The sequence below is a fragment of the Sinocyclocheilus rhinocerous genome, unplaced genomic scaffold (genome assembly GCF_001515625.1).
Source record: "Sinocyclocheilus rhinocerous isolate Xijiao unplaced genomic scaffold, SAMN03320098_v1.1 scaffold2168, whole genome shotgun sequence".
NCBI lineage: Eukaryota > Metazoa > Chordata > Actinopteri > Cypriniformes > Cyprinidae > Sinocyclocheilus > Sinocyclocheilus rhinocerous.
Window position 1 is genome coordinate 24,003 of NW_015655510.1, and position 25,555 is coordinate 49,557.

Genomic DNA, 25,555 nt, shown 5'->3' on the forward strand with positions numbered 1-25,555 from the left:
ATAATGGATGGATGGATGGATGGATGGATAGATATATGATAAAATAATAGATGGATGGATAGATGATAAAATGGATGGATGGATGGATGGATGGATGGATGGATGGATAGATAGATATATGATAAAATAATGGATGGATGGATAGATGATAAAATGGATGGATGGATGGATGGATAGATGATCAAATGGATGGATGGATAGATAGATAGATAGATAGATAAAAAATAATATAGATGGGTAATAAATATATGGAACATAGATAGATAATAAATAAATGAAAATAAAATAAAAATAATGGATGGATGGATGGATAGATAGATAGATGATAAAATAATGGATGGATGGATGGATGGATAGATGATAAAATGGATGGATGGATAGATAGATAAAAAATAATATAGATGGGTAATAAATATATGGAACATAGATAGATAATAAATAAATGAAAATAAAATAAATTAATATTTAATGTCCATTTCTTTATTTATTCAGTTTTAAATAACTTTTTAAACCGACCGAACAGCAGAGCAAGGAATGCATGAATTTATTCAAATGTGATAAAAATAATGGATGGATGGATGGATAGATAGATAGATGATAAAATAATGGATGGATGGATGGATGGATGGATAGATGATAAAATGGATGGATGGATGGATGGATAGATGATCAAATGGATGGATGGATAGATAGATAGATAGATAGATAAAAAATAATATAGATGGGTAATAAATATATGGAACATAGATAGATAATAAATAAATGAAAATAAAATAAATTAATATTTAATGTCCATTTCTTTATTTATTCAGTTTTAAATAACTTTTTAAACCGCTTAAACAGCAGAGCAAGGAATGCATGAATTTATTCAAATGTATTCCTTACATGCAATGTCAGTCCTTGAGCACCTTCCAAATGCATAAATATAAGTCTCATATTTGGTTCAACACTCAATTATACAGTTCAGTGTCATTATATAAAAATATTTGAGCACCAAAGACCTCGTTGACCAATCAGAATCAAGCATTTCTGAGAGTGTGTTTTGTACAGAATCCTGTTTTTGCAGCCGAGGAGTCTTCAGTCATGTTCTTCTCAAAATGAACCAGGTTTTTATTATACAGTATGTCTATTTCAAGATGGACATCATCTGAATGATAGCTTGCAAGTGACGGGAGTCAGTTCATTCATAAGACTAGGTTTGATTCAAGCTGGTAAATAATTGTGAGTTTTTGAATGACTCATTTAAAGAGTAAAATTCATAATCTCATGTGCAGTATTGGTTAATCGCACTGCACTGATAAACTAAATGATGGCGTTTTAGCTAAGCTTGACCTCAGCATTATGGGTGAACATCAGGGAAAACAAACCAAATGCTACAAAACTTCTTTAAATGACTTGTTTAAAGCGATGCTCATCTGTGTTTGTGTGTGGGAGCAGATAAACACAAACCCATGAGATTCTTCTCCAGAATAAAGACCGTTCCTTCAGGTGTGATTTAGAAGCGTTGAGTTTCCGGCAGGCAGTCAGTAGGGTTTGAGCCGTTGTTTGTGGGTGAGAATATCTGGAGTTTAGTCTGTCAGATGATATGAGCTCTCTTCCCTGGACGGTGGACTCTAATATCACTTCGCTCATCGTTTGTCTGTGTCTGTCCTTAAGGAAACAGATTGAGGGAGAGATGCCACAGAGATCTTCATTGTTCGCTCTTCGTTTGATCCCTTCATGTCAATCAGCCCCTGTCGGCTCTTTAGTTTGTGTGTTGGGCCTTTGTGTATATGTACGTGAGAAAACAAAAAAAAGAAGAGAAATTTAATGGTGGGACTGATTTAGCTGCTGACTTGAGTTTCTAAGTTTAGAGCGTCACTATTGATTATATAAATAATCAGCTAAATATTTTAGTGATTAATGGAGCACCATAAATTCTTCAGCATCAATACATACTAAATTATAAAGATACAATGCTGTTTGAAAGTTTGGGGTTGGTATAAGATTGATAAATTTTGTAATGATGAAAGTTTCAGTTATGTGCAGGATTTATGCTTTATTTGTTGTTTGTTTTTCCAAATAAAATTTGACAAATTGTTCAAAATCCATTGTTGCCACGTCACTTGTAATAGTAGCACAAAGTAAGCAGAGAGGATACAAATGGTATTGTCTTGTGTTTTAACTAAAGAGTTCGCAGTACTATATAGTGAATGTTGGGAATGCTTTCAAACTTTTCTCTCTTCACTTGACTGAGTTTTTAATCACATGGCTGCATAATTTAGCAATTTTAGTAGATCGGAAATATGTGTTCAGAAAGATCACACACACTTTATCATGTTATTGAAGCACAAATAAACTGAACATCTACATTTGCCTAGAAAGTGAAGGACAGAACTCTTTTATTTCCTCGTCAGTGGCTCCACACTTTTAATCTGTTCTCTTAATGAATGCTAACAGGAGGTGGATCCAACATAGCAGAAAATTTGCCCTAACCGTCAATCATCTGTCAGAGTCCCAGAGGGCGGAGTTCAGGCGCTTAAGTTCGGGCACATGGGCATCTGCTCCAGCTTCTTTTAGAAAAGCCTCCAACTCGCCCTGAAGGACTTTAACTAGTCTTCCAAACACTAACTCAAGAAGAGAGGCAAGGTCTTCAGAAGGAGTTTGGTTAGTTCTTCTCTCTTGTGCTCTGATCAGCTGCATGTTAATCGGTGGTCTTGAGGAAAGGCCCTCATGCTGGCGTGATCTCTGCGTGTCAGTGAGTTTAACGCTGATGAACACGAAGTTTGACATCAAATCTCAGCGTCTGTGAGTGAGTTTCTGAAGGCTGATGAGAGCTGAGCTTTGAATTCACACAGGGGAAATTCGGCTTTATGAAACATCATTGGCTTTTCTTTCTTTCCTTTTGTTCGTTCTTCTGTTTGTACTTTTTCTTAATTTCATTTGTTCTTTTTTTCTTGCTATTTTTCATACTTTTTATACCTTTGTTCTTTCATTTTTCTTTTTGTACTTGCATTATTTTTTTTCTTTGTTTTGTTTGTACTTTCATATAGTATACATAATTTTTTTTTTCATTATTTTTTGTAAGTAACTTTAATCATGTTTTTTTTTCACTTCATAATCTTCTCATATTTTTCACAACAGTTTGTTTTTTGTTATTTTCCATATTTTTTCTTATATCTTTTGTTTATGCATTTTCATACTTTGTTCTTATTTGTATAGTTTTCTTTCTTAATTTCTTCATTCCTTTGTTCATACTTTGTTCACCCTATTTTCATTTTTGTACATTTGTACTTGTTTTTTTTTTCTTTGTACTTTCATATAGGTTTCTTTATATTTTGGTTCTTTTTTTTTCTTTTTTTTTACTAATTTTCTTTTTTGTTTGCTTCATAATTATGTTTTCATACTTCTTTACACCTGTTGTTTTCTGTTCTTTAATTCATACTTATAATGACTTTGTAATTGTTTTTCTTTTTTCACTTTTTTGTAAAAAAATTTGTTTTCATTTTTTCATTTTTATTGATTTCTTTTTCATATATATATTTTTTTTTTTCATTTTTTTCTTGATAATCATTCATTGAGTGTTTAATTATTTATTCATCTGTCTCATGTATGTATTTGGTTGTTAGCAGGAGCCCAGCTCGTTCCTGAGCTCCACGATCGAGGCGGACGCTCTGTTGAGGAGTCCGGTTCCTCCGGCCGCGAGTAAGGATCAGGGTCGGATGGGCAGCTCTGCGCGTGCTCTTCCTCCTCTGGCCTTCCCCGGAGAACTCGTGCCCTTTGATGAAGCTCTGAGAGACGTGAACACGGTGAGGCCCCTGACCAGTCAGGACGGACCCGATATAGTCACTCGCCATGGAGCCCAGCTACTGGAGGTCAAAGCCGCTGAACGCAGAGGTACACACACACGCAACTCACATCCACCATCACAGAGCGCGCGCTGTTGAGGAGTCAGAAAGAAAGAAAGAAAAGAAAGAGTATCAAAAAATGCAAAAAGTATGAAAAAGAAAATGATTAAAAATTAAAATGAGCAAAAGAAAAAAGATATGGAAAATATGAATTAAAGGGAAAAAATGGTGTAAAAGTATAAAAAGAAAAGCAGATGTATGTATGAATCCAAGTACAAAATAAAGTACGAACTTATGAAAAACAAAAATAAAAAGAACCAAAAAATTATAAAAGTCCTTTCTGTCCAATTTTTAGTGTAAAGAAAGAAAGAAATGAAAGAACCAAAATATAATGAAAAGTATATGAAAGCATGAACAAAGAAATAAAAAAGCAAAAAGAAAACGAATACAATAATGTACAAAAATAAAAGAAAGAAAAAGAACATAACGAGAATGAAAAAAATAATGAAAGACAATCTTACAAATAAGAAAACAATATTAAAACAAACAATATATAAAAGACCAAAATATGAAAGTGAATTAAAGAACAAACAGGAAAAAAACAAAAACAGTTGAGAAAAAGTATCAAATAATTATGAAGCAAATAAAAAAAATGCAAGTGTGAATTAAAGTTATTTCCTAAAAACAACAATGAAAGAACAACAAAAGTATGTGAAAGTACGAATAAAATTAAGAAAAAAGAAAGCAACTGTAATTGTATGAAAAAGAAAAATGGAAAGAAGTTAAAGAAAAGTATAAAAGGAAAGAAAGAGTTTAATTAAGAAATTAAGAAAAAGTACAAACAGAAGCACAAACAGAAAGAAAGAAAGAGAAAAAGAAAGAAAGAAAGAGAAAAAGAAAGAAAGAAAGAAATGATTGTGGCATAATTTGAAATCTGAACCTCAGCCACAGAAAACATGTGATTTATTCTGAGGTTTGTCTTGTGTGTTGCAGAGCTGGAGAGACAGATGAAGATTGAGAATCTGTTTGTGACGTGGCAGCAGCGCTCGGCTCAGTCCAACATGCCCATCTCTGTGAGTTCACACAGCCTCTGCGCCGAGAGATAATGTGTGATGGGTATTTTCCATCACACTCTCAGAGCATGATTTTCCCAATGGCTCATCGGGTCCAGATTCATCCCAGTGCGCTGATCCTCTGCTTCACACACACACACACACACACACACACACACACACACACACACAGACTCGCCTCTGTGTGTATTAGTATTATAAAAACTTCTGTTCAAATCACTCCGAATGAATGCGTTGTGAAGTGCTGAATGCTAACTGCATAGTTATTTAATAAAACATGATGCCAGGTGACTCATAAATGTTGCATACTAAATCATACACACACAGAGTCTCTAACCTTTCCCCTCATGATATTTAGTGATCAGTATGCTTAAGGTCACATTAAAAGTCATGCTGCCGTCTCTTCCAGCTTCACACACGCTTCTGAAGGATCGCATGAAATGTGGTAAAATGTTTATCAGCAATATATATACAGCTACTTTAAAATCATATTAAGATTCATCAAAACAATTCTCGCATACAAATATCAGCAATCATGATGAAGAATATTTAATGGGCCAATCATTCATCATGAGGCAAGGCCGCTGTCACTGCTGCAACCCTGTCATCGTGATGAGATATGGCAATTACTTTAATAAATCTGGATGGCTTAACCTCATTAGAATGTCACATAGACTAGCTGCCCACTGGGATTTGGGTTTAGAGACCACCAATGTGTGAGAAATGCCATTACTGACCTGTTTTGATTGATAGTTCTGTTCTAATATACAAGTGTACAGGCTGCAAGCACATTTGTACACACACACACACACACACACACACACACACACACACATGCAGATTCTCGTCTGTGTGTAAAGCCCGGTTGGGTCTAATGAGATGTGGCGAGGACATTAGGAGACGCTGTAGTGTGTGAGATACCTCTGTCATTGGCTGTGATCGCACTTCTTTGAGGCTCTTTCACACTGCTGAGATCCAGACAAATGTGTTATTATTATACTGCAGGTCACCACTACTGTAAGTACAGTACCATTCAAAAGTTTGGGGTCAGTAAGATTTTTTTTGTTGTTGAAAGAAATTAATACTTTTATTCAGCAAGGATGCATTAAATGGATCAAAAGTGACAGTAAAGACATTTATAATGTTACGAAAGATTTCTGTTTCAAATAAATGCTGTTCTTTTGAACTTTCCATTCATTAAAGAATCCTGAAAAAAAGTATGAATTTAAGTATTTACTATAATCAAATAAATGCAGCCTTGATGAGCGGAAGAGACTTCAAAAATATTACAAATCTTACTGGCCTCTTTGAACTGTAGTGTATATTCACAGTATATACTGATTGTAAATTTTCCAGATACAAACCATTGGTTGAGTCAGTGTGTCGAACAGGTTTTGATCAATGTTTTAAAAGCACCACAGACTTTTTAGGATAAAATCAGCATATTAAACTGGCATGGAATGTATTTACACACTGAAAACGTTACACACTTCACCTTTATAAAACAATAGCTGTTGCAGCAAATGAAGGAATTCTGGGTGTAAATCTGGAAATGCTCTCTCCGTGTGTCTGTGCTCAGGTGGCGGATCTGGACACACTAAAGCAGTCCTCTCGACTGGTCCATTACTGCGCCACTCCGCTGCTCTTCGACCCTGTCTTCCGGAAACAGATTCAAGAGGAACAGCTGCCTCAGCCCCAGATGAAGGTCTCTCTTTCTTCCTCTTTCTCTTCCTCCTCCTGCGGAGTCTGTCTGCTGGTTCACACTGCATTTATAAATACCATCATTTTGAAGCCTGATTTAGGGTTAGAAGTTCAAATCCCTGACCATACGTATAACCCTAATAATAATAATAAACATAAATATGAACCATATAATTCCATTGTGAGTGCATACGATTTTTTTGTTTGTTATTAGTTTTGTTATTGCTATTATAATATTTAATTTTTAGGGTTGTTGTTTTTATTATTATTCAAGTTAATATAAATAATAATGTTATAATAAATTTGTATTATTATAACATAATTATTGATGCTATTATTATTATTATTGTTGTTATATTTAATAATAATAATAAATAATTAGTTAAAAATTATTAGTATTATTATTAACTATAACTGAACCATATAATTCTAATGTAAGTGCATAAGATTTATTTATTTGTTTTATTAATTAATTTATTGTTTGTTATTGTTACTGTTTTTATTATTATATGATTTAACTATTATTAGGGTCATTATTATTATTATTATTATCGTCTCAGTCTAAATGCAAAACAGATCGTAAATATCACCTCTATGTAATTACATGTGTCAGGTGTGATAATGAGCACACGTGTGTCAGCGTATCACCAGAATAATCATGATTTTGTTGTTGATGATTGAGGTGGCATAGAGGCAAGTCTCATATATAAATATATATTTATATATATCTCATATATATTTTATATAAAGATAGCACAGGCACACTGTGCACCTGTATACTCCACGTTTTCTCTGAATTTTAGATTGACCCACACTAAATCATGTCATACAAAAACATGCGGTTGCTCGCTTTTCCTGCCTAAGTGGACAGATTTAGGCTCAATATAGACCAGACTTTATGCTGATAGTCAAAATCTGGCTGTGTAGTGAATTCAGTTCAGATTTTCTGTTCTGTTTCATTGTCTGACACCCTCTCGTTCTCGGCTTACAGAAGCGGCATCGCTCCAGTGACTCCACGGCGTCCGGCCGCGATCGCAGCTACAGCACGGATTCTGCAGACATGCATCCGAGTCGATTGAAGGAGGAGCCGTGGCTGCAGGAGATCTCCAGCATGTTCCTGCAGCAGTATGTGCAGTATCTGCAGAGCATGGGCTTCATCCTGGTGCAGGTCCGGCCGCAGTCGCCCGCTCGCAGGTCTGTGTCCTGCAGAAAATCACTACGGATGCGTTCAGGTCATGTTGGAAAGATCAAATTTATGAGTTGAGCGCAACAGAAACAGTAACCTAAAAATGGTCACATCTAAATGAACTAGTTTAATTCAAGTCAAAAATATTATAATCACTGAATCAACCTAGATATAACAATTTATACCAACAATATTCATTTTTATGGGTTAAATCAGGTCAAAATAGCTCTTTAAAGGGATAGTTCACCCAAAAATAAAAATTTGCTATTAATTTACTCACCCTCTGGCCATCTAAGATGTAGGTGAATTTGAGAATTTAAAAAAAGCATAGCAAGTAACACAAAATTAAAACCCGTGGCTCCTGACGATATATTGAGGTCTTACGAAGCGAAATTATCAGTCTGTGCAAGAAACTGAACAATATTGACTAAATTGTTACCTGTAATCCAGAGCTTCAGTCAGACGGTCCCGGAGTGATGTTTGATTCACAAATGAATCATTCTTTTGAACCGGTTCTTTTTAGTGAACAGGTTAAACCAGTTCACCAAATCGGACTGAACCATCTGAAACAATACGCAGTTTACAGATCTACAAGTTACTCAATCAAAACTCACTTTTAGACGCCTGACAGTCACTCCGACTCAAAATTAGCCAAAATACTGGCGTATATCTACATATCTCTCTCTCTCTCTCTCTCTCTATATATATATATATATAAAGTGGGTACGGAAAGTATTCAGACCCCCTTAAATTTTTCACTCTTTGTTATATTGCAGCCATTTGCTAAAATCATTTAAGTTAATTTTTTTTCCTCATTAATGATGAGGAAAAAAAATTAACTTAAATGATTTTAGAAAATGGCTGCAATATAACAAAGAGTGAAAAATTTAAGGGGGTCTGAATACTTTCCGTACCCACTGTATATATATATGTAATAGGCAGAAAAATGTACAGTGGCTGTAAATAGGTAAATATTGTACTTTTTTGTTTCTATGCAAACATAAGTGATGTTACATAAAATGCATAGAAATAATACTCATGAGATCATTAGAATACAGTGAGTACAAAAAAAAGGATAAAAACGCGATATTACTGTTTACAGCTGATTAAAAAATAATCATTTGAAAATTAGTCACAGTGAACTCACTATTTATACATAGCCTATTAATGTATTAACAATATAGAGACAACAGTTTATAAACTATGAATTAACTAGTAACTATTAGTTTGCAAATGATTTATAAGTGTTTTATTACTGTATACTTATTATGTAGCACTTAAAGTGATTTTTTAAAATATATAATTAAACCAAGCATGCATGTACAAAATGCCATAGTGTTATAGTAGAATACATAACGATTCAAAAAGTACCACCTTCATAAATAGAATGAAAACAGAAAAAAAGCAAAAAACCAAACACCTGATGCACAATCTTTACTTATAATTTTGGAGATATGGTGTTTAAAGGTCTCGTTGAATTTTATATAGAAAATGTACATCGCCATCTTCCTCTGAACAAAGTGACGTCTTCCCAACTCGTTAATTCGACCTTTCCAGACGGACTTGAATGTGATGTATGTTTCCGGATATCAAACAGGTGGTTTTGAACTGTGCATTTCAGTCATAAACACTGTTATTCACTTCACTCTTTCTGTCACAGAGCATTTAGCCTGCATTTACGTCAAGGTTTTTTGTGAAAATAGCTTTTATACCAACCAAACTGTAACGTCAAACATGACGTTTGTATGAAAACTTTAGTCATTTGGCGACAATAAGTTCAAGAATGAGTGCTTTTTGCTGAAGGCAGGTCTCTGTACAGTGTGTGTCATGTGCTAATGCTGGACACACTGCATTAAGCAGCAGGAGCATGTGATTCAGTGTGATCGGCAGCGTGAGGGCCGCGTTACTGACGGGGTCAGATGCCCAATGGGCCGCACAAACACACATGCTCTCTCACTCTCTCTCTTATTCTCTCTGCAGCATCGCTCGAGCCCGAGCCGCCATGTTGAGTTCTTTATCCACTGAAGGCAGATCATCCTTCTCCTCTTTCTCATATAATAAGCAGAAAAGTGAAGACAGCCCCAAGGTACTTTATCTGCTCATCCATATTCAACCCTTCAGTCACACTCCAGTTTTTCTTAATTCACATCTAAATTTCACATGCATTTCTCTATGTGCATCACAGTTCAAACACACACATTCGCCCCATTTCCATTGACACACTCCTTGTCCCATTCTGAATCCTATCTGAGTAAAGGCAAAATCTTATTTGAAGAAAGGGTAAAAAGATGAAAATAAAATCTTTACATAAATAGGCTGTTTAATGAGACCTTAAATGAATAATTCACCCAAAAATGAAAATTCTAGCAATTTTACTTTCCATGTGATGGGTTTTGAAATGTCATCAGATTTGACATCATTGTTTGGTCAAAAGACACCAATGATGTTTAATGTAATTAAAAAATAGTATATAATAATAAATAATAAATAAATGGTTAAAAAATGAAAATAACAAAATGTGAAACCACTTTCCCCTTAATAGTGTGTGAAATCATTGTTTTTAATAACGTGCAACACAATTTTCTGTTAACATTAAAAATGTGTACACTACCATTCAAAAGTTTGGAGTCAGTATTTTTTTTAATGTTTTTGAAAGAAGTCTCTTCTGCTCAGCAAGGCTATATTTGTTTGATTAAAAATACAGTAAAATCAGTAATATTGTGAAATATTATTATAATTTAAAATAACTGTTTTCTATTTGAATATATTTTAAGATATAATTTATTTATGTATGACAAACTGAATTTTTTTTAGCAGTTGTTTCTGATTATTATCAATGCTGAAAACAGTTGTGCTGCTTCATATTTTTGTGGAAACGGTGATACATTTTTTTCAGGATTCTTTGATGAACAGTAAGTTCAAAAGAACAGTATTTATATAAAATATTAATATTTTGTAATATTATAAATGCCTTTTACTGTCACTTTTGAACAATTTAATACATCTTTGCTGAATAAAAATATTAATTTCTTTTTAAAAAATCTTACTGACCCTAATATTTGAACAGTAATACATCTGTAATTAAATGACTTGCACCAGCACCACTGCTATAGAGAATGGCTAACACACACACACACACACACACACACACACACACACACTGATTGTGTGCTTTCTGCTTCTCTCAGCAGAGCAATACATCGAGCTCGGCATCATATCACCTGCAGAGGGCGCTGCCGGGAGGAATCGTCCTGATGGAGCTGGCTTTTCAAGTGAGACCTTCATGTGTCTGTCTCTCTCACATAGAATCGCCCCTTTTAGCACATCAGCCAAGAGCAAACGCTGGGCTTTTCACAGGAACGCTGTGAAAGTCTTAGCGGACGCTGAGGAGAGAGATGTTTAATGGATTCTGCCTTGCTCTGGCGCTATTTATGCTTATTAATATTTGAACACACAGAATCAACAGCAAGGAAACACTGTGTCATCATCTGATCTCCAGCTCTGCTCATGTCTAATATCTCTCTCAATTCAATGTCAAATTAATTTAATGGCATAGGGCTGTCAAATATTAGGGCTGTCAAAGTTAACGTGTCAACATATGCTATTAATAACAGTTTTATTCTGATTGAAATCTCTGTTTACCCACGAGTAAAACACCAGTCATTCATAGAAATTTTCAACACCAGCAGATTACTTATGCAGTCAGTGGCAAAAATACAAGTCCATAAATTGTGCTGAAAGTTGTGTGTATGCATGTATTTATTTATTTATTTATTGCCAGAGTTGCATTGCCTGTGTTAATAATTCTAATAATAATACTAATAGAAATAATGATAATAATGACGATAATAATACATTTATTATTATTATTATTATTATTATTATTATTATTGGTTTGTTATTATTCAAATCACAAATCTGAAATTTGAATAATAATAATAATAATAATAATAAAGAAAATTAATGATAAGGTTCAGTCTTGTTTTAATAAATGGGTTCAGAATAGTATTTATTTATTTATTGCCAGAGTTGCATTCCCTGTGTTAATAATAATAATAATAATAGAAATAACGATAATAATAAATTTATTATTTGTATTATTATTATTATTGTTATTATTGGTTTGTTATTATTCAAATCACAAATCTGAAATTTTAATAATAATAATAATAAAGAAAATTAATGATAAGGTTAAGTCTTGTTTTAATAAATGGGTTCAGAATAGTATTTATTTATTTATTTATGGGTGAAAAGTTTTTCTATTTCACAGGTGATTATAAAAGAGATATTTATATTTGTTCAGTTTGCTAATAATTATGATGGTAATAACATAATAGTGTGCACAGACGAATCGTGGCCAGGCCAAATTAAGAAAGCAAAATTAAGCCATTTTTTATTTATTTTGCCTTAAGAAGCTCCTGAATAAGGTGAACTATGCAGTTATGAATTTATCTACAGCTGATGCATAAATCTTATCATATTCTGACTCTGTTGCAGGGCTGTTATTTCTGCGTGAAGCAGTTTGCATTAGAGTGCTCAAGGATTCCCATGGGTCAGACGGTTAATTCTCAGGTAACGGCATTTGCGCATTAAAAAAACAACAGACAAGACCTGTGCATATGTGTTGAAGGAAGATAAAGTGAGAGTAAACGAGGTGTTTAAGAGCTCATGCTGTATTTCTGTGCATCTGTTGTAAGTGCCTGCTTGTAATCTCTGTGGATGTTTAATATGAGCAACAAGCAGCAATCATCTCCTTTGTTAGCAGGGTTCACTGGTCTCTTTCTCTCTGATGGCGTGTTTAATGTGCAGTGGGTCCAGGTTGGCTCTAAATGAGGAGTAATTAAGTGTAAATATTTGTAAATCTCCAGATGTTTCTCAGCAGGAAGGCTCTGATTTCTTCCAGAAGCCCATAAGGTGTCTCCAGTCACAGCTGCTCATATCCAGCAATTAAGTCATCAGCGTGTTTGTTTGCTTGTTTGTAAGTGCAGATTCTTCAAACTGAGCTTGAGGGCAAACAGGCAGAAAAGTCACAAGGAATCACTAATGAAAATTCATCAACTTTATATTTGTTCTGTTAGAATCCGTAGTATTCGATTGCGTCAACAAACATTCCCAGCTGCCGGTTTGGTGTTATTTTTCATAAGGAATGAACAATCAAATTGAGTTATTGTTAATTATTCTGCTATGTTAATGCTACTTTTTGTTCCTGGAGAACCAAATATATCCACTTCCTGTAGAAGGATAAAGTAACATTTTCATCAAGGCTCTATAGTGATCAAATTCAACATGAAAAATCAGCAAATCCTCTTGAAGTCAGACGTGTTACACCTGTATTTAAAGGTCATAGTCAGGAAACTGCCATTTGTACCAGAAAATTGTTCTTTTAATAAAAAATTACATTTGAAAATTTACTGCTGAACTTTCATGAAATCATATTTTCATATCTTGGGCTCAAAGTATTAGTGCCGTTACGCCATATACATTAGTGAATCTTTTGACAATGCTTTTTCCCCAGTGGTCAACAAATATGACTGTTAATTGTTGTTGTTTTCTCACAATTACAGTAGCAATGGTTATTTATTGTCATTAAAGCGATGACAATGTCTGCTTTATCCTTCTATAATAAGTGGATATATTTGGTTCTCCAGGAACAAAAACATAGCATAAAAACATGAATATAGCAGAATAATTAACAATACCTTGATTGTTCATTCCTTATGAAAAAGTGATTGACACAGAGGTGTAAAATGAACAACTGAAAATGAGTGAGACAAAGGTTAAAAAAAAATGAAAATGAAATGAGGCTCAAAAGTCATTTCTAACAATAAACATAAAAAAGTCAAATGTATAAAATAGAAAAACAATAATAATAAATAAAACCAAAATTGGATATGAATGTTGAAAAACAAAAAACAAGTACCATTGAATTCAGTTTTATAAGACGTTACAAGAAAGCCAGACTAAAAAGATGTTTTTAATTTAGATTATTATTAATAAAAAAAAAATTAATTGCATTAATATTTTTTAAATGAATTATATTTATTTTTTAAACCATATTTTATGACAACCCTGTTATATATATATATATATATATGGAATATCAGTTAATTTTATCACAAAAACATTTAATTGGTTATATATACAGTATATATATACTGTATATATATATAGAGAGAGAGAGAGAGAGCATTTTGTATCAGTTGTATGTCAGTGAGATGCACAAATGGCAGTTTTCTGAGCATGAATAATCATAGTGAAGTTTTTTTTATACTAAATATTATGATTATTATCATTTTATTCATCTTCTCCCTGACATGTTACATTATAAATATATTTTTATATCATAAAAAATATTTATTTTAAGCTATACTTTTACTACTGCTAATACTTCTCCAGTCACTGTACTGCCAGATGAAGTTGATTTGTGGCACTGGACGTCATGAGAATACTTTCTATATATCTGACATTTATCAAGAGTTTGCTGCAGGAATTGGGAACAGTGGGAATAGATCACGATGTAACAGGAGCCATAAGAAGTGGATATTTAGCAGAGTTATAGAGTGAAAGGTCACGCCTGCTTCTCATCTATTCAGACTGCACACGCCTCATGCTCATCATTATTGATCATCTCATGTGACTTCCTGTAACACGCCCTCATACATAAGCGCAGTCTGTACTAGCGTGTGACAGTCAGCTTGTGCATGTGTGTTTTGTTCATTTGTGACCCTGGAGCACAAAAGCAGTCTTAAGTCGCTGGGGTATATTTGTAGCAATAGCCAAAAATACATTGTATGGGTCAAAATTATTGATTTTTCTTTTATGCCAAAAATCATTAGGATATTAAGTAAAGATCATGTTCCATGAAGATATTTTGTAAATTTCCTACTGTAAATGTATCAAAACTTAATTTTTGATTAGTAATATGCATTGCTAAGAACTTAATTTGGACAGATTTAAAGGTGATTTTATCAATATTTTGATTTTTTGCACCCTCAGATTCCAAATTTTCAAATAGTTGTATCTTGGCCAAATATGATCCTATCCTAACAAACCATACATCAATGGAAAGCTATTTATTCAGCTTTCCCACCAATCAGGCTTCAGTCTTTCCCTCAGACTCCTCCTCCTTGTATTGCCTTGCCCCTCCCTTTCCTATTGCGGCCCCAATCACACCTTTCTGTGCGGTTCATTGAAAATCAGATGATTCCTTTCCATGTGTTTGTCTGTGTTTGTCCGCGGTGCATCTTGCCGGAAAGCCCCTCGAGGTGCTCGTGAATGTGGCATGTTCTGCGAGGTCACGGGGTCACTTTTCTCACAGCTCTGATAGGCCAATGATCTCTTTTTTTCTTTGCTCAATGATTATCCCTGATTTTCTTCAACTCTTGTTGCATCTTGATTTGGATCTGCTAGTTTCCTTTTAAGGGAATCATCAACTATAATTATGAGGCAGTTCAATATATAATATTTTTTCTGTATAGATAAGCTGAAGAAACAAATCTGATAATGCTAATTTTCTTTCATTTAACTTTGTAATGTTTTGGCTAATTTGGAACATTCATAATTTGCATTTCACAACTAAACTGTTTCAAAATGAGGAAATCACAAATGCTATTTTCAAGTGGAGCATTTCCACTTTGTCTTGATTGCTTCCACTTGAAACAAGATAGGAAACAAAAGACTCAAAGTCAACATAAATGCTTTGCTCGACCTATTTTACTTCCAAAATCTGGTGTATAAGATATTAATCTAGAAAATGTTGAGTGGGAATTGACTGGTTTGTGAAAAGTGGAATGGAGTTTGTGGGTTTGAAATGCAAGATGTGCAGTTAATTTTTGTATTACACTTTATTTTAAGGTGAGATTGTAGAAATATTAATTAACTACATACACTTACTATAGGGTTAAGGTTAGGGTTTGGGGTTACGCTGTATTTAACGGTGTTGTGATAAAGACCCTAGCAGTCACAAGGAGGATCAACATCACGGGAGCAAAGTTGGCGTCCAAAATGGTGTTTATTTCGAGCAGAAGTGCAAAATGTGCAAATAAACATGTTTAAGAGCTTAAAACAAAGATTATTAATAAAAACCAGAAAGTCTGAAACCAGAACTGGCAAGTACTTAAAACAGTATTAACTCCCCTCCACAACATTGAGGCTGGTCACGCTTACACAGCAACTCAATAATCTCGTTCAAGAGCTCTTGTTCTGCCCGCCTCTCTCATACCACTAGTGACGACCATCTTAAATCCACCTTTTTCCCGCTCATACAAATTGAAACATGATGCATGTGCATTAGCTGGTTTACATGTAACATGTAATAAGTACACTAAAATAAAGTGTTACCGGGTTTGTTTTAGGGTTAATTGCTTGTAATTGTGCATAATTTACTGTTATTATTACAGTAAGTGCATGTAACATATGATAAGGATACTAAAATCAGGTGTTACCGGGTTTGGTTTAGGGTTAGTTACTTGTAATTATGCATAATTTAACGTTATTACTACAGTAAGTGCATGTAACATATGATAAGGACACTAAAATAAGGTGTTACTGGCTTTGGCTTAGGGTTAGTTACTTGTAATTATGCATAATTTAACGTTATTACTACAGTAAGTGCATGTAACATATGATAAGGACACTAAAATAAGGTGTTACTGGCTTTGGCTTAGGGTTAGTTACTTGTAATTATGCATAATTTAACGTTATTGCTACAGTAAGTGCATGTAACATATGATAAGGATACTAAAATAAGGTGTTACCGGGTTTGGTTTATGGTTAGTTACTTGTAATTATGCATAATTTAACATTATTACTAAAGTAAGTGCATGTAACATGATAAGGACACTAAAATAAGGTGTTACCGGGTTTGGTTTAGGGTTAGTTACTTGTAATTATGCATAATTTAACGTTATTACTAAAGTAAGTGCATGTAACGTATGATAAGGACACTAAAATAAGGTGTTACCGGGTTTGGTTTATGGTTAGTTACTTGTAATTATGCATAATTTAACGTTATTACTAAAGTAAGTGCATGTAACGTATGATAAGGACACTAAAATAAGGTGTTACCGGGTTTGGTTTATGGTTAGTTACTTGTAATTATGCATAATTTAACGTTATTACTAAAGTAAGTGCATGTAACGTATGATAAGGACACTAAAATCAGGTGTTACCGGGTTTAGTTTAGGGTTAGTTACTTGTAATTATGCATAATTTAATGTTATTACTACAGTAAATACATGTAACGTGTAACAAGGACACTAAAATAAGGTGTTACCGGCTTTGGTTTAGGGTTAGTTACTTGTAATTATGCATAATTTAATGTTATTACTACAGTAAATACATGTAACGTGTAACAAGGACACTAAAATAAGGTGTTACCGGCTTTGGTTTAGGGTTAGTTACTTGTAATTATGCATAATTTAATGTTATTACTACAGTAAATACATGTAACGTGTAACAAGGACACTAAAATAAGGTGTTACCGGCTTTGGTTTAGGGTTAGTTACTTGTAATTATGCATAATTTAATGTTATTACTACAGTAAATACATGTAACGTGTAACAAGGACACTAAAATAAGGTGTTACCGGCTTTGGTTTAGGGTTAGTTACTTGTAATTATGCATAATTTAATGTTATTACTACAGTAAATACATGTAACGTGTAACAAGGACACTAAAATAAGGTGTTACCGGCTTTGGTTTAGGGTTAGTTACTTGTAATTATGCATAATTTAATGTTATTACTACAGTAAATACATGTAACGTGTAACAAGGACACTAAAATAAGGTGTTACCGGCTTTGGTTTAGGGTTAGTTACTTGTAATTATGCATAATTTAATGTTATTACTACAGTAAATACATGTAACGTGTAACAAGGACACTAAAATAAGGTGTTACCGGCTTTGGTTTAGGGTTAGTTACTTGTAATTATGCATAATTTAATGTTATTACTACAGTAAATACATGTAACGTGTAACAAGGACACTAAAATAAGGTGTTACCGGCTTTGGTTTAGGGTTAGTTACTTGTAATTATGCATAATTTAATGTTATTACTACAGTAAATACATGTAACGTGTAACAAGGACACTAAAATAAGGTGTTACCGGCTTTGGTTTAGGGTTAGTTACTTGTAATTATGCATAATTTAATGTTATTACTACAGTAAATACATGTAACGTGTAACAAGGACACTAAAATAAGGTGTTACCGGCTTTGGTTTAGGGTTAGTTACTTGTAATTATGCATAATTTAATGTTATTACTACAGTAAATACATGTAACGTGTAACAAGGACACTAAAATAAGGTGTTACCGGCTTTGGTTTAGGGTTAGTTACTTGTAATTATGCATAATTTAATGTTATTACTACAGTAAATACATGTAACGTGTAACAAGGACACTAAAATAAGGTGTTACCGGCTTTGGTTTAGGGTTAGTTACTTGTAATTATGCATAATTTAATGTTATTACTACAGTAAATACATGTAACGTGTAACAAGGACACTAAAATAAGGTGTTACCGGCTTTGGTTTAGGGTTAGTTACTTGTAATTATGCATAATTTAATGTTATTACTACAGTAAATACATGTAACGTGTAACAAGGACACTAAAATAAGGTGTTACCGGCTTTGGTTTAGGGTTAGTTACTTGTAATTATGCATAATTTAATGTTATTACTACAGTAAATACATGTAACGTGTAACAAGGACACTAAAATAAGGTGTTACCGGCTTTGGTTTAGGGTTAGTTACTTGTAATTATGCATAATTTAATGTTATTACTACAGTAAATACATGTAACGTGTAACAAGGACACTAAAATAAGGTGTTACCGGCTTTGGTTTAGGGTTAGTTACTTGTAATTATGCATAATTTAATGTTATTACTACAGTAAATACATGTAACGTGTAACAAGGACACTAAAATAAGGTGTTACCGGCTTTGGTTTAGGGTTAGTTACTTGTAATTATGCATAATTTAATGTTATTACTACAGTAAATACATGTAACGTGTAACAAGGACACTAAAATAAGGTGTTACCGGCTTTGGTTTAGGGTTAGTTACTTGTAATTATGCATAATTTAATGTTATTACTACAGTAAATACATGTAACGTGTAACAAGGACACTAAAATAAGGTGTTACCGGCTTTGGTTTAGGGTTAGTTACTTGTAATTATGCATAATTTAATGTTATTACTACAGTAAATACATGTAACGTGTAACAAGGACACTAAAATAAGGTGTTACCGGCTTTGGTTTAGGGTTAGTTACTTGTAATTATGCATAATTTAATGTTATTACTACAGTAAATACATGTAACGTGTAACAAGGACACTAAAATAAGGTGTTACCGGCTTTGGTTTAGGGTTAGTTACTTGTAATTATGCATAATTTAATGTTATTACTACAGTAAATACATGTAACGTGTAACAAGGACACTAAAATAAGGTGTTACCGGCTTTGGTTTAGGGTTAGTTACTTGTAATTATGCATAATTTAATGTTATTACTACAGTAAATACATGTAACGTGTAACAAGGACACTAAAATAAGGTGTTACCGGCTTTGGTTTAGGGTTAGTTACTTGTAATTATGCATAATTTAATGTTATTACTACAGTAAATACATGTAACGTGTAACAAGGACACTAAAATAAGGTGTTACCGGCTTTGGTTTAGGGTTAGTTACTTGTAATTATGCATAATTTAATGTTATTACTACAGTAAATACATGTAACGTGTAACAAGGACACTAAAATAAGGTGTTACCGGCTTTGGTTTAGGGTTAGTTACTTGTAATTATGCATAATTTAATGTTATTACTACAGTAAATACATGTAACGTGTAACAAGGACACTAAAATAAGGTGTTACCGGCTTTGGTTTAGGGTTAGTTACTTGTAATTATGCATAATTTAATGTTATTACTACAGTAAATACATGTAACGTGTAACAAGGACACTAAAATAAGGTGTTACCGGCTTTGGTTTAGGGTTAGTTACTTGTAATTATGCATAATTTAATGTTATTACTACAGTAAATACATGTAACGTGTAACAAGGACACTAAAATAAGGTGTTACCGGCTTTGGTTTAGGGTTAGTTACTTGTAATTATGCATAATTTAATGTTATTACTACAGTAAATACATGTAACGTGTAACAAGGACACTAAAATAAGGTGTTACCGGCTTTGGTTTAGGGTTAGTTACTTGTAATTATGCATAATTTAATGTTATTACTACAGTAAATACATGTAACGTGTAACAAGGACACTAAAATAAGGTGTTACCGGCTTTGGTTTAGGGTTAGTTACTTGTAATTATGCATAATTTAATGTTATTACTACAGTAAATACATGTAACGTGTAACAAGGACACTAAAATAAGGTGTTACCGGCTTTGGTTTAGGGTTAGTTACTTGTAATTATGCATAATTTAATGTTATTACTACAGTAAATACATGTAACGTGTAACAAGGACACTAAAATAAGGTGTTACCGGCTTTGGTTTAGGGTTAGTTACTTGTAATTATGCATAATTTAATGTTATTACTACAGTAAATACATGTAACGTGTAACAAGGACACTAAAATAAGGTGTTACCGGCTTTGGTTTAGGGTTAGTTACTTGTAATTATGCATAATTTAATGTTATTACTACAGTAAATACATGTAACGTGTAACAAGGACACTAAAATAAGGTGTTACCGGCTTTGGTTTAGGGTTAGTTACTTGTAATTATGCATAATTTAATGTTATTACTACAGTAAATACATGTAACGTGTAACAAGGACACTAAAATAAGGTGTTACCGGCTTTGGTTTAGGGTTAGTTACTTGTAATTATGCATAATTTAATGTTATTACTACAGTAAATACATGTAACGTGTAACAAGGACACTAAAATAAGGTGTTACCGGCTTTGGTTTAGGGTTAGTTACTTGTAATTATGCATAATTTAATGTTATTACTACAGTAAATACATGTAACGTGTAACAAGGACACTAAAATAAGGTGTTACCGGCTTTGGTTTAGGGTTAGTTACTTGTAATTATGCATAATTTAATGTTATTACTACAGTAAATACATGTAACGTGTAACAAGGACACTAAAATAAGGTGTTACCGGCTTTGGTTTAGGGTTAGTTACTTGTAATTATGCATAATTTAATGTTATTACTACAGTAAATACATGTAACGTGTAACAAGGACACTAAAATAAGGTGTTACCGGCTTTGGTTTAGGGTTAGTTACTTGTAATTATGCATAATTTAATGTTATTACTACAGTAAATACATGTAACGTGTAACAAGGACACTAAAATAAGGTGTTACCGGCTTTGGTTTAGGGTTAGTTACTTGTAATTATGCATAATTTAATGTTATTACTACAGTAAATACATGTAACGTGTAACAAGGACACTAAAATAAGGTGTTACCGGCTTTGGTTTAGGGTTAGTTACTTGTAATTATGCATAATTTAATGTTATTACTACAGTAAATACATGTAACGTGTAACAAGGACACTAAAATAAGGTGTTACCGGCTTTGGTTTAGGGTTAGTTACTTGTAATTATGCATAATTTAATGTTATTACTACAGTAAATACATGTAACGTGTAACAAGGACACTAAAATAAGGTGTTACCGGCTTTGGTTTAGGGTTAGTTACTTGTAATTATGCATAATTTAATGTTATTACTACAGTAAATACATGTAACGTGTAACAAGGACACTAAAATAAGGTGTTACCGGCTTTGGTTTAGGGTTAGTTACTTGTAATTATGCATAATTTAATGTTATTACTACAGTAAATACATGTAACGTGTAACAAGGACACTAAAATAAGGTGTTACCGGCTTTGGTTTAGGGTTAGTTACTTGTAATTATGCATAATTTAATGTTATTACTACAGTAAATACATGTAACGTGTAACAAGGACACTAAAATAAGGTGTTACCGGCTTTGGTTTAGGGTTAGTTACTTGTAATTATGCATAATTTAATGTTATTACTACAGTAAATACATGTAACGTGTAACAAGGACACTAAAATAAGGTGTTACCGGCTTTGGTTTAGGGTTAGTTACTTGTAATTATGCATAATTTAATGTTATTACTACAGTAAATACATGTAACGTGTAACAAGGACACTAAAATAAGGTGTTACCGGCTTTGGTTTAGGGTTAGTTACTTGTAATTATGCATAATTTAACGTTATTACTAAAGTAAGTGCATGTAACATATGATAAGGACACTAAAATAAGGTGTTACCGGCTTTGGTTTAGTGTTAGTTACTTGTAATTATGCATAATTTAATGTTATTACTAAAGTAAATACATGTAAAATGTAACAAGGACACTAAAATAAGGTGTTACCGGCTTTGGTTTAGGGTTAGTTACTTGTAATTATGCATAATTTAACGTTATTACTAAAGTAAGTGCATGTAACGTATGATAAGGACACTAAAATAAGGTGTTACCGGGTTTGGTTTAAGGTTAGTTACTTGTAATTATGCATAATTTAACGTTATTACTACAGTAAATACATGCAACATATGATAAGGACACTAAAATAAGGTGTTACCGGGTTTGGTTTAGGGTTAGCTACTTGTAATTCTGCATAATTTAACGTTATTACTAAAGTAAATACATGTAATGTGTAACAAGGACACTAAAATAAGGTGTTACCGACTTTGGTTTAGGGTTAGTTACTTGTAATTATGCATTATTTAACCTTATTACTACAGTAAATACATGTAACGTGTAACAAGGACACTAAAATAAGGTGTTGCCGGCTTTGGTTTAAGGTTAGTTACTTGTAATAATGCATAATTTACTGTTATTACTACAGTAAGTGCATGTAACGTAACAATTTATTTTAGGGTCCTTGTTACAAGGTTTGATTTAGTGGATAATTGCTTGTAATTAAACACAGTATTACATGTTATCAGCTGTTATTACCACAGTAAGTGCATGTAACCTCTAGCTACACCTTAAAATAAAGTGTTACCAATTATTGCAATTTGACTAAAGATATTTTTTTTTAAATTATTTGGAATAATGTTTACAAATAAAATTAATAAAAATAAGACAAGGTACATTCATTAAACAAGTACAAATGTTTATGTTGACTTTAAGACCCTTTTAGGACTTCAGCATCTAGTGTCATGGAAAGGTGATTTTGTGAGGTTACCAGGCAACCAGGAAGTAGTGAAAGTACACCGTATACAGTAAAAACTGTAAAAGTATGAAAGTAGAACACCTAGAACTCTCGAAGTGATGCCAAACTCCCTTTAAGGCAAGTTCACTGAACGGTCACTCAAGTAATGCCTCGGGCAGCTGTTTCCAGCCATGCAAGTACAGCTTCATCTGATTGTCAAAATCTTTATTTGTAATTATATTTTTAATTATTTGTAATTATTTGTCAAAATTCTGTTTGTGATTTATTTCAGATCAATAAAATGTGACAAGAATTATATTATAGCTTAAAATCAGTGTTTCTTAAGCGCAAATCACTCAAAAACCAGCTAATGCACATGCATCATCAAGAGTAAACAAACAGTCTGTTTGCTATTTGAGCTCTAATGCATTCAGCTGCTTCATTGAGTGTAGTGCTGCCTCTATCAAAAGGGATATTGGCTGTTTTACCTGTAGGGCAGGACTACAGCTGCCGTTATGATTGCTCTCATTTATATGTTCAAGTGGACAATCTCCTACATTTATAAAGCCTCTGGTGACATGTTACAGAGCTTGACCTGTGCAACTCGTGGCATCTGGGAAAACACCATAGCATTCAATGCAATGGAAAACGTCAAAGGGCTTCAATTCTCTGATTGTGGGTATTTGGTTAACACATTACTTAGGTCTCGGGTGTAATTAAGAGTATCATGAATGCAAACACAACATACTAACCACTGCAATCATAGCAAGCTGTGAACAGAGCCGTTTTCATGCACATGACTGAGAGGAAAATGTTATGACGGTATTATCTGTTGCGAATCAGCTCATGGGGAAATATGAATAATTAATCATAACTAGTTATAATTAATTATAGATATTTAGATCCGCTGTAGATATTACAACATACACCATGACCTGAAGGATATGTGTGTTCATTCAAAGAAAGGTTTTCCTATTAATTAATCAGAGAAGAGTCCATTTTTACTGTGCACTGTGGATTTCCTATGGAAAATGTAGTGCGAGGGAAATTCTCAACATGCCATTAGGTCGTAACTGGATCTGGTCTAGCAGAGGTGTCGTGGTTGCCATGGTAACCAGGGGGGGGCCTGGTGTCGTTGCAGACATTGGCACCCAGTATGTTTATTGGGTGAGGGGTCTGTGAATGTTTGTTAATCTAATGAATAATTGATTTGTTAAATCAAATGAAAAATGGTGTGTCTGATTGGTCCAGACGCTACATATCGTTCCTCAGAACTTTGTCAAATGGGCAGATTTCAAAATGTTGACGTGAAAAACGTTTCTCGTGCAGGGATGAAAGGTGCAATTGCGCGAGCTGTTTTCTGCTTTCTGCAAATGGAACAGCCATGGCAGCGTCAAATGAACAGGGTTTTTTTTAATCCTTGACTCTTTGATTTGATAAGACCTATTTGCGTTTGTTCCAGGGTAATGGTCAGGATGAAAGCGGCAGCGGTAATAGCGTTTAGCCGTCGAATCCAGCGCCCTCCCCACCTCCTGCTCCCATTGTACTGTAATTACTCCTGCTCTCTCCCTCTGCAATCATTTGCATTCACCACTAATGTTTTTGTAAACACGGCTTTGATGTGAGATTTAATTAAATCGGATACAATTATTATGTTGATTGATATCACAGATGCTTTTAAAAAGACTCTTGTAAAGGTTTGGCAGGTCGCTGGTTTGCTCTTCACAAGTCAACCACGTCGAGTTTTAGACGTGATGTCAGGTTTGAGGTGCGCTTGGGTGATTTTCACGAAACCCATCAAGAGCATGTCTGGTTCAGATTTCAGCTCCAAATCAAGCACCATTAAGATTGTGTGCATTGCGGCTTCATTTCCATGACATTTACACAGTTTGCAAGATGCAAGAAGTTTCCACTGACAAGTAATTTGTCAGATCTCACAGAAAGTGAAAATGATGCGTGACACTGTCACAGCCATTCACAACACATTTGATGTTTACTATATATGTTTTTAAAAATAAATGTATTTATTTTGTTAAAGAGTGGCATATATTTATATTTATGCATTTATTTCAGTTTAATAGCGGCATAATATTTATTTTTATTTTTTTTGTTTAATATTGGAATTTATTTATTTAATTAATTAACAGTGGCATAATATTTATATTTGTGCTGTCAAACGATTAATCGCGATTAATTGCATCCAAAATAAAAGTTTTTGTTTACATAATATATGACTGTGTACTGGGTTTATTTATTATGTATATATAAATACACACACATTCAGTATATATACAAAAACTTTTATTTTGGATGCGATTAATCGTTTGACAGCACTAATTTATATACTTTTTAATTAATAAATTTATTTGTTCATTCGTTTGTTTGTTTAATAGTGGCATACTATTTATATACTTTCTAAATTTATGAATTTGTTACATTTTTGTTTGTTTGTTTATTTATTTATGTTTAATAGTAGCATATATATTTTTGTTTTTTATTTATATACGTTTAATAGTGACTATTTATTTATGTAGATGGTTTGATGTATTATATATGCAAATGTTTTGATGTATTATAGTACGATTTTGGAGATGTTATTACTATAATATGAAAC

At 33.2% G+C, this 25,555-nt stretch overlaps 1 protein-coding gene across 1 annotated transcript in view; it reads left to right on the forward strand.

The window, feature by feature from the left end:
• Positions 1-25,555, forward strand: part of LOC107718365 (protein SZT2-like) — a 64,404-nt gene that overhangs the window by 23,019 nt on the left and 15,830 nt on the right. Inside the window, exons 13-19 of the mRNA XM_016525412.1 lie at positions 3,609-3,876; positions 4,821-4,900; positions 6,480-6,605; positions 7,593-7,795; positions 9,768-9,873; positions 10,979-11,059; positions 12,285-12,359. Coding sequence (XP_016380898.1) covers positions 3,609-3,876; positions 4,821-4,900; positions 6,480-6,605; positions 7,593-7,795; positions 9,768-9,873; positions 10,979-11,059; positions 12,285-12,359 — 939 coding nt within the window. The remainder of the gene's footprint in view (positions 1-3,608; positions 3,877-4,820; positions 4,901-6,479; positions 6,606-7,592; positions 7,796-9,767; positions 9,874-10,978; positions 11,060-12,284; positions 12,360-25,555) is intronic.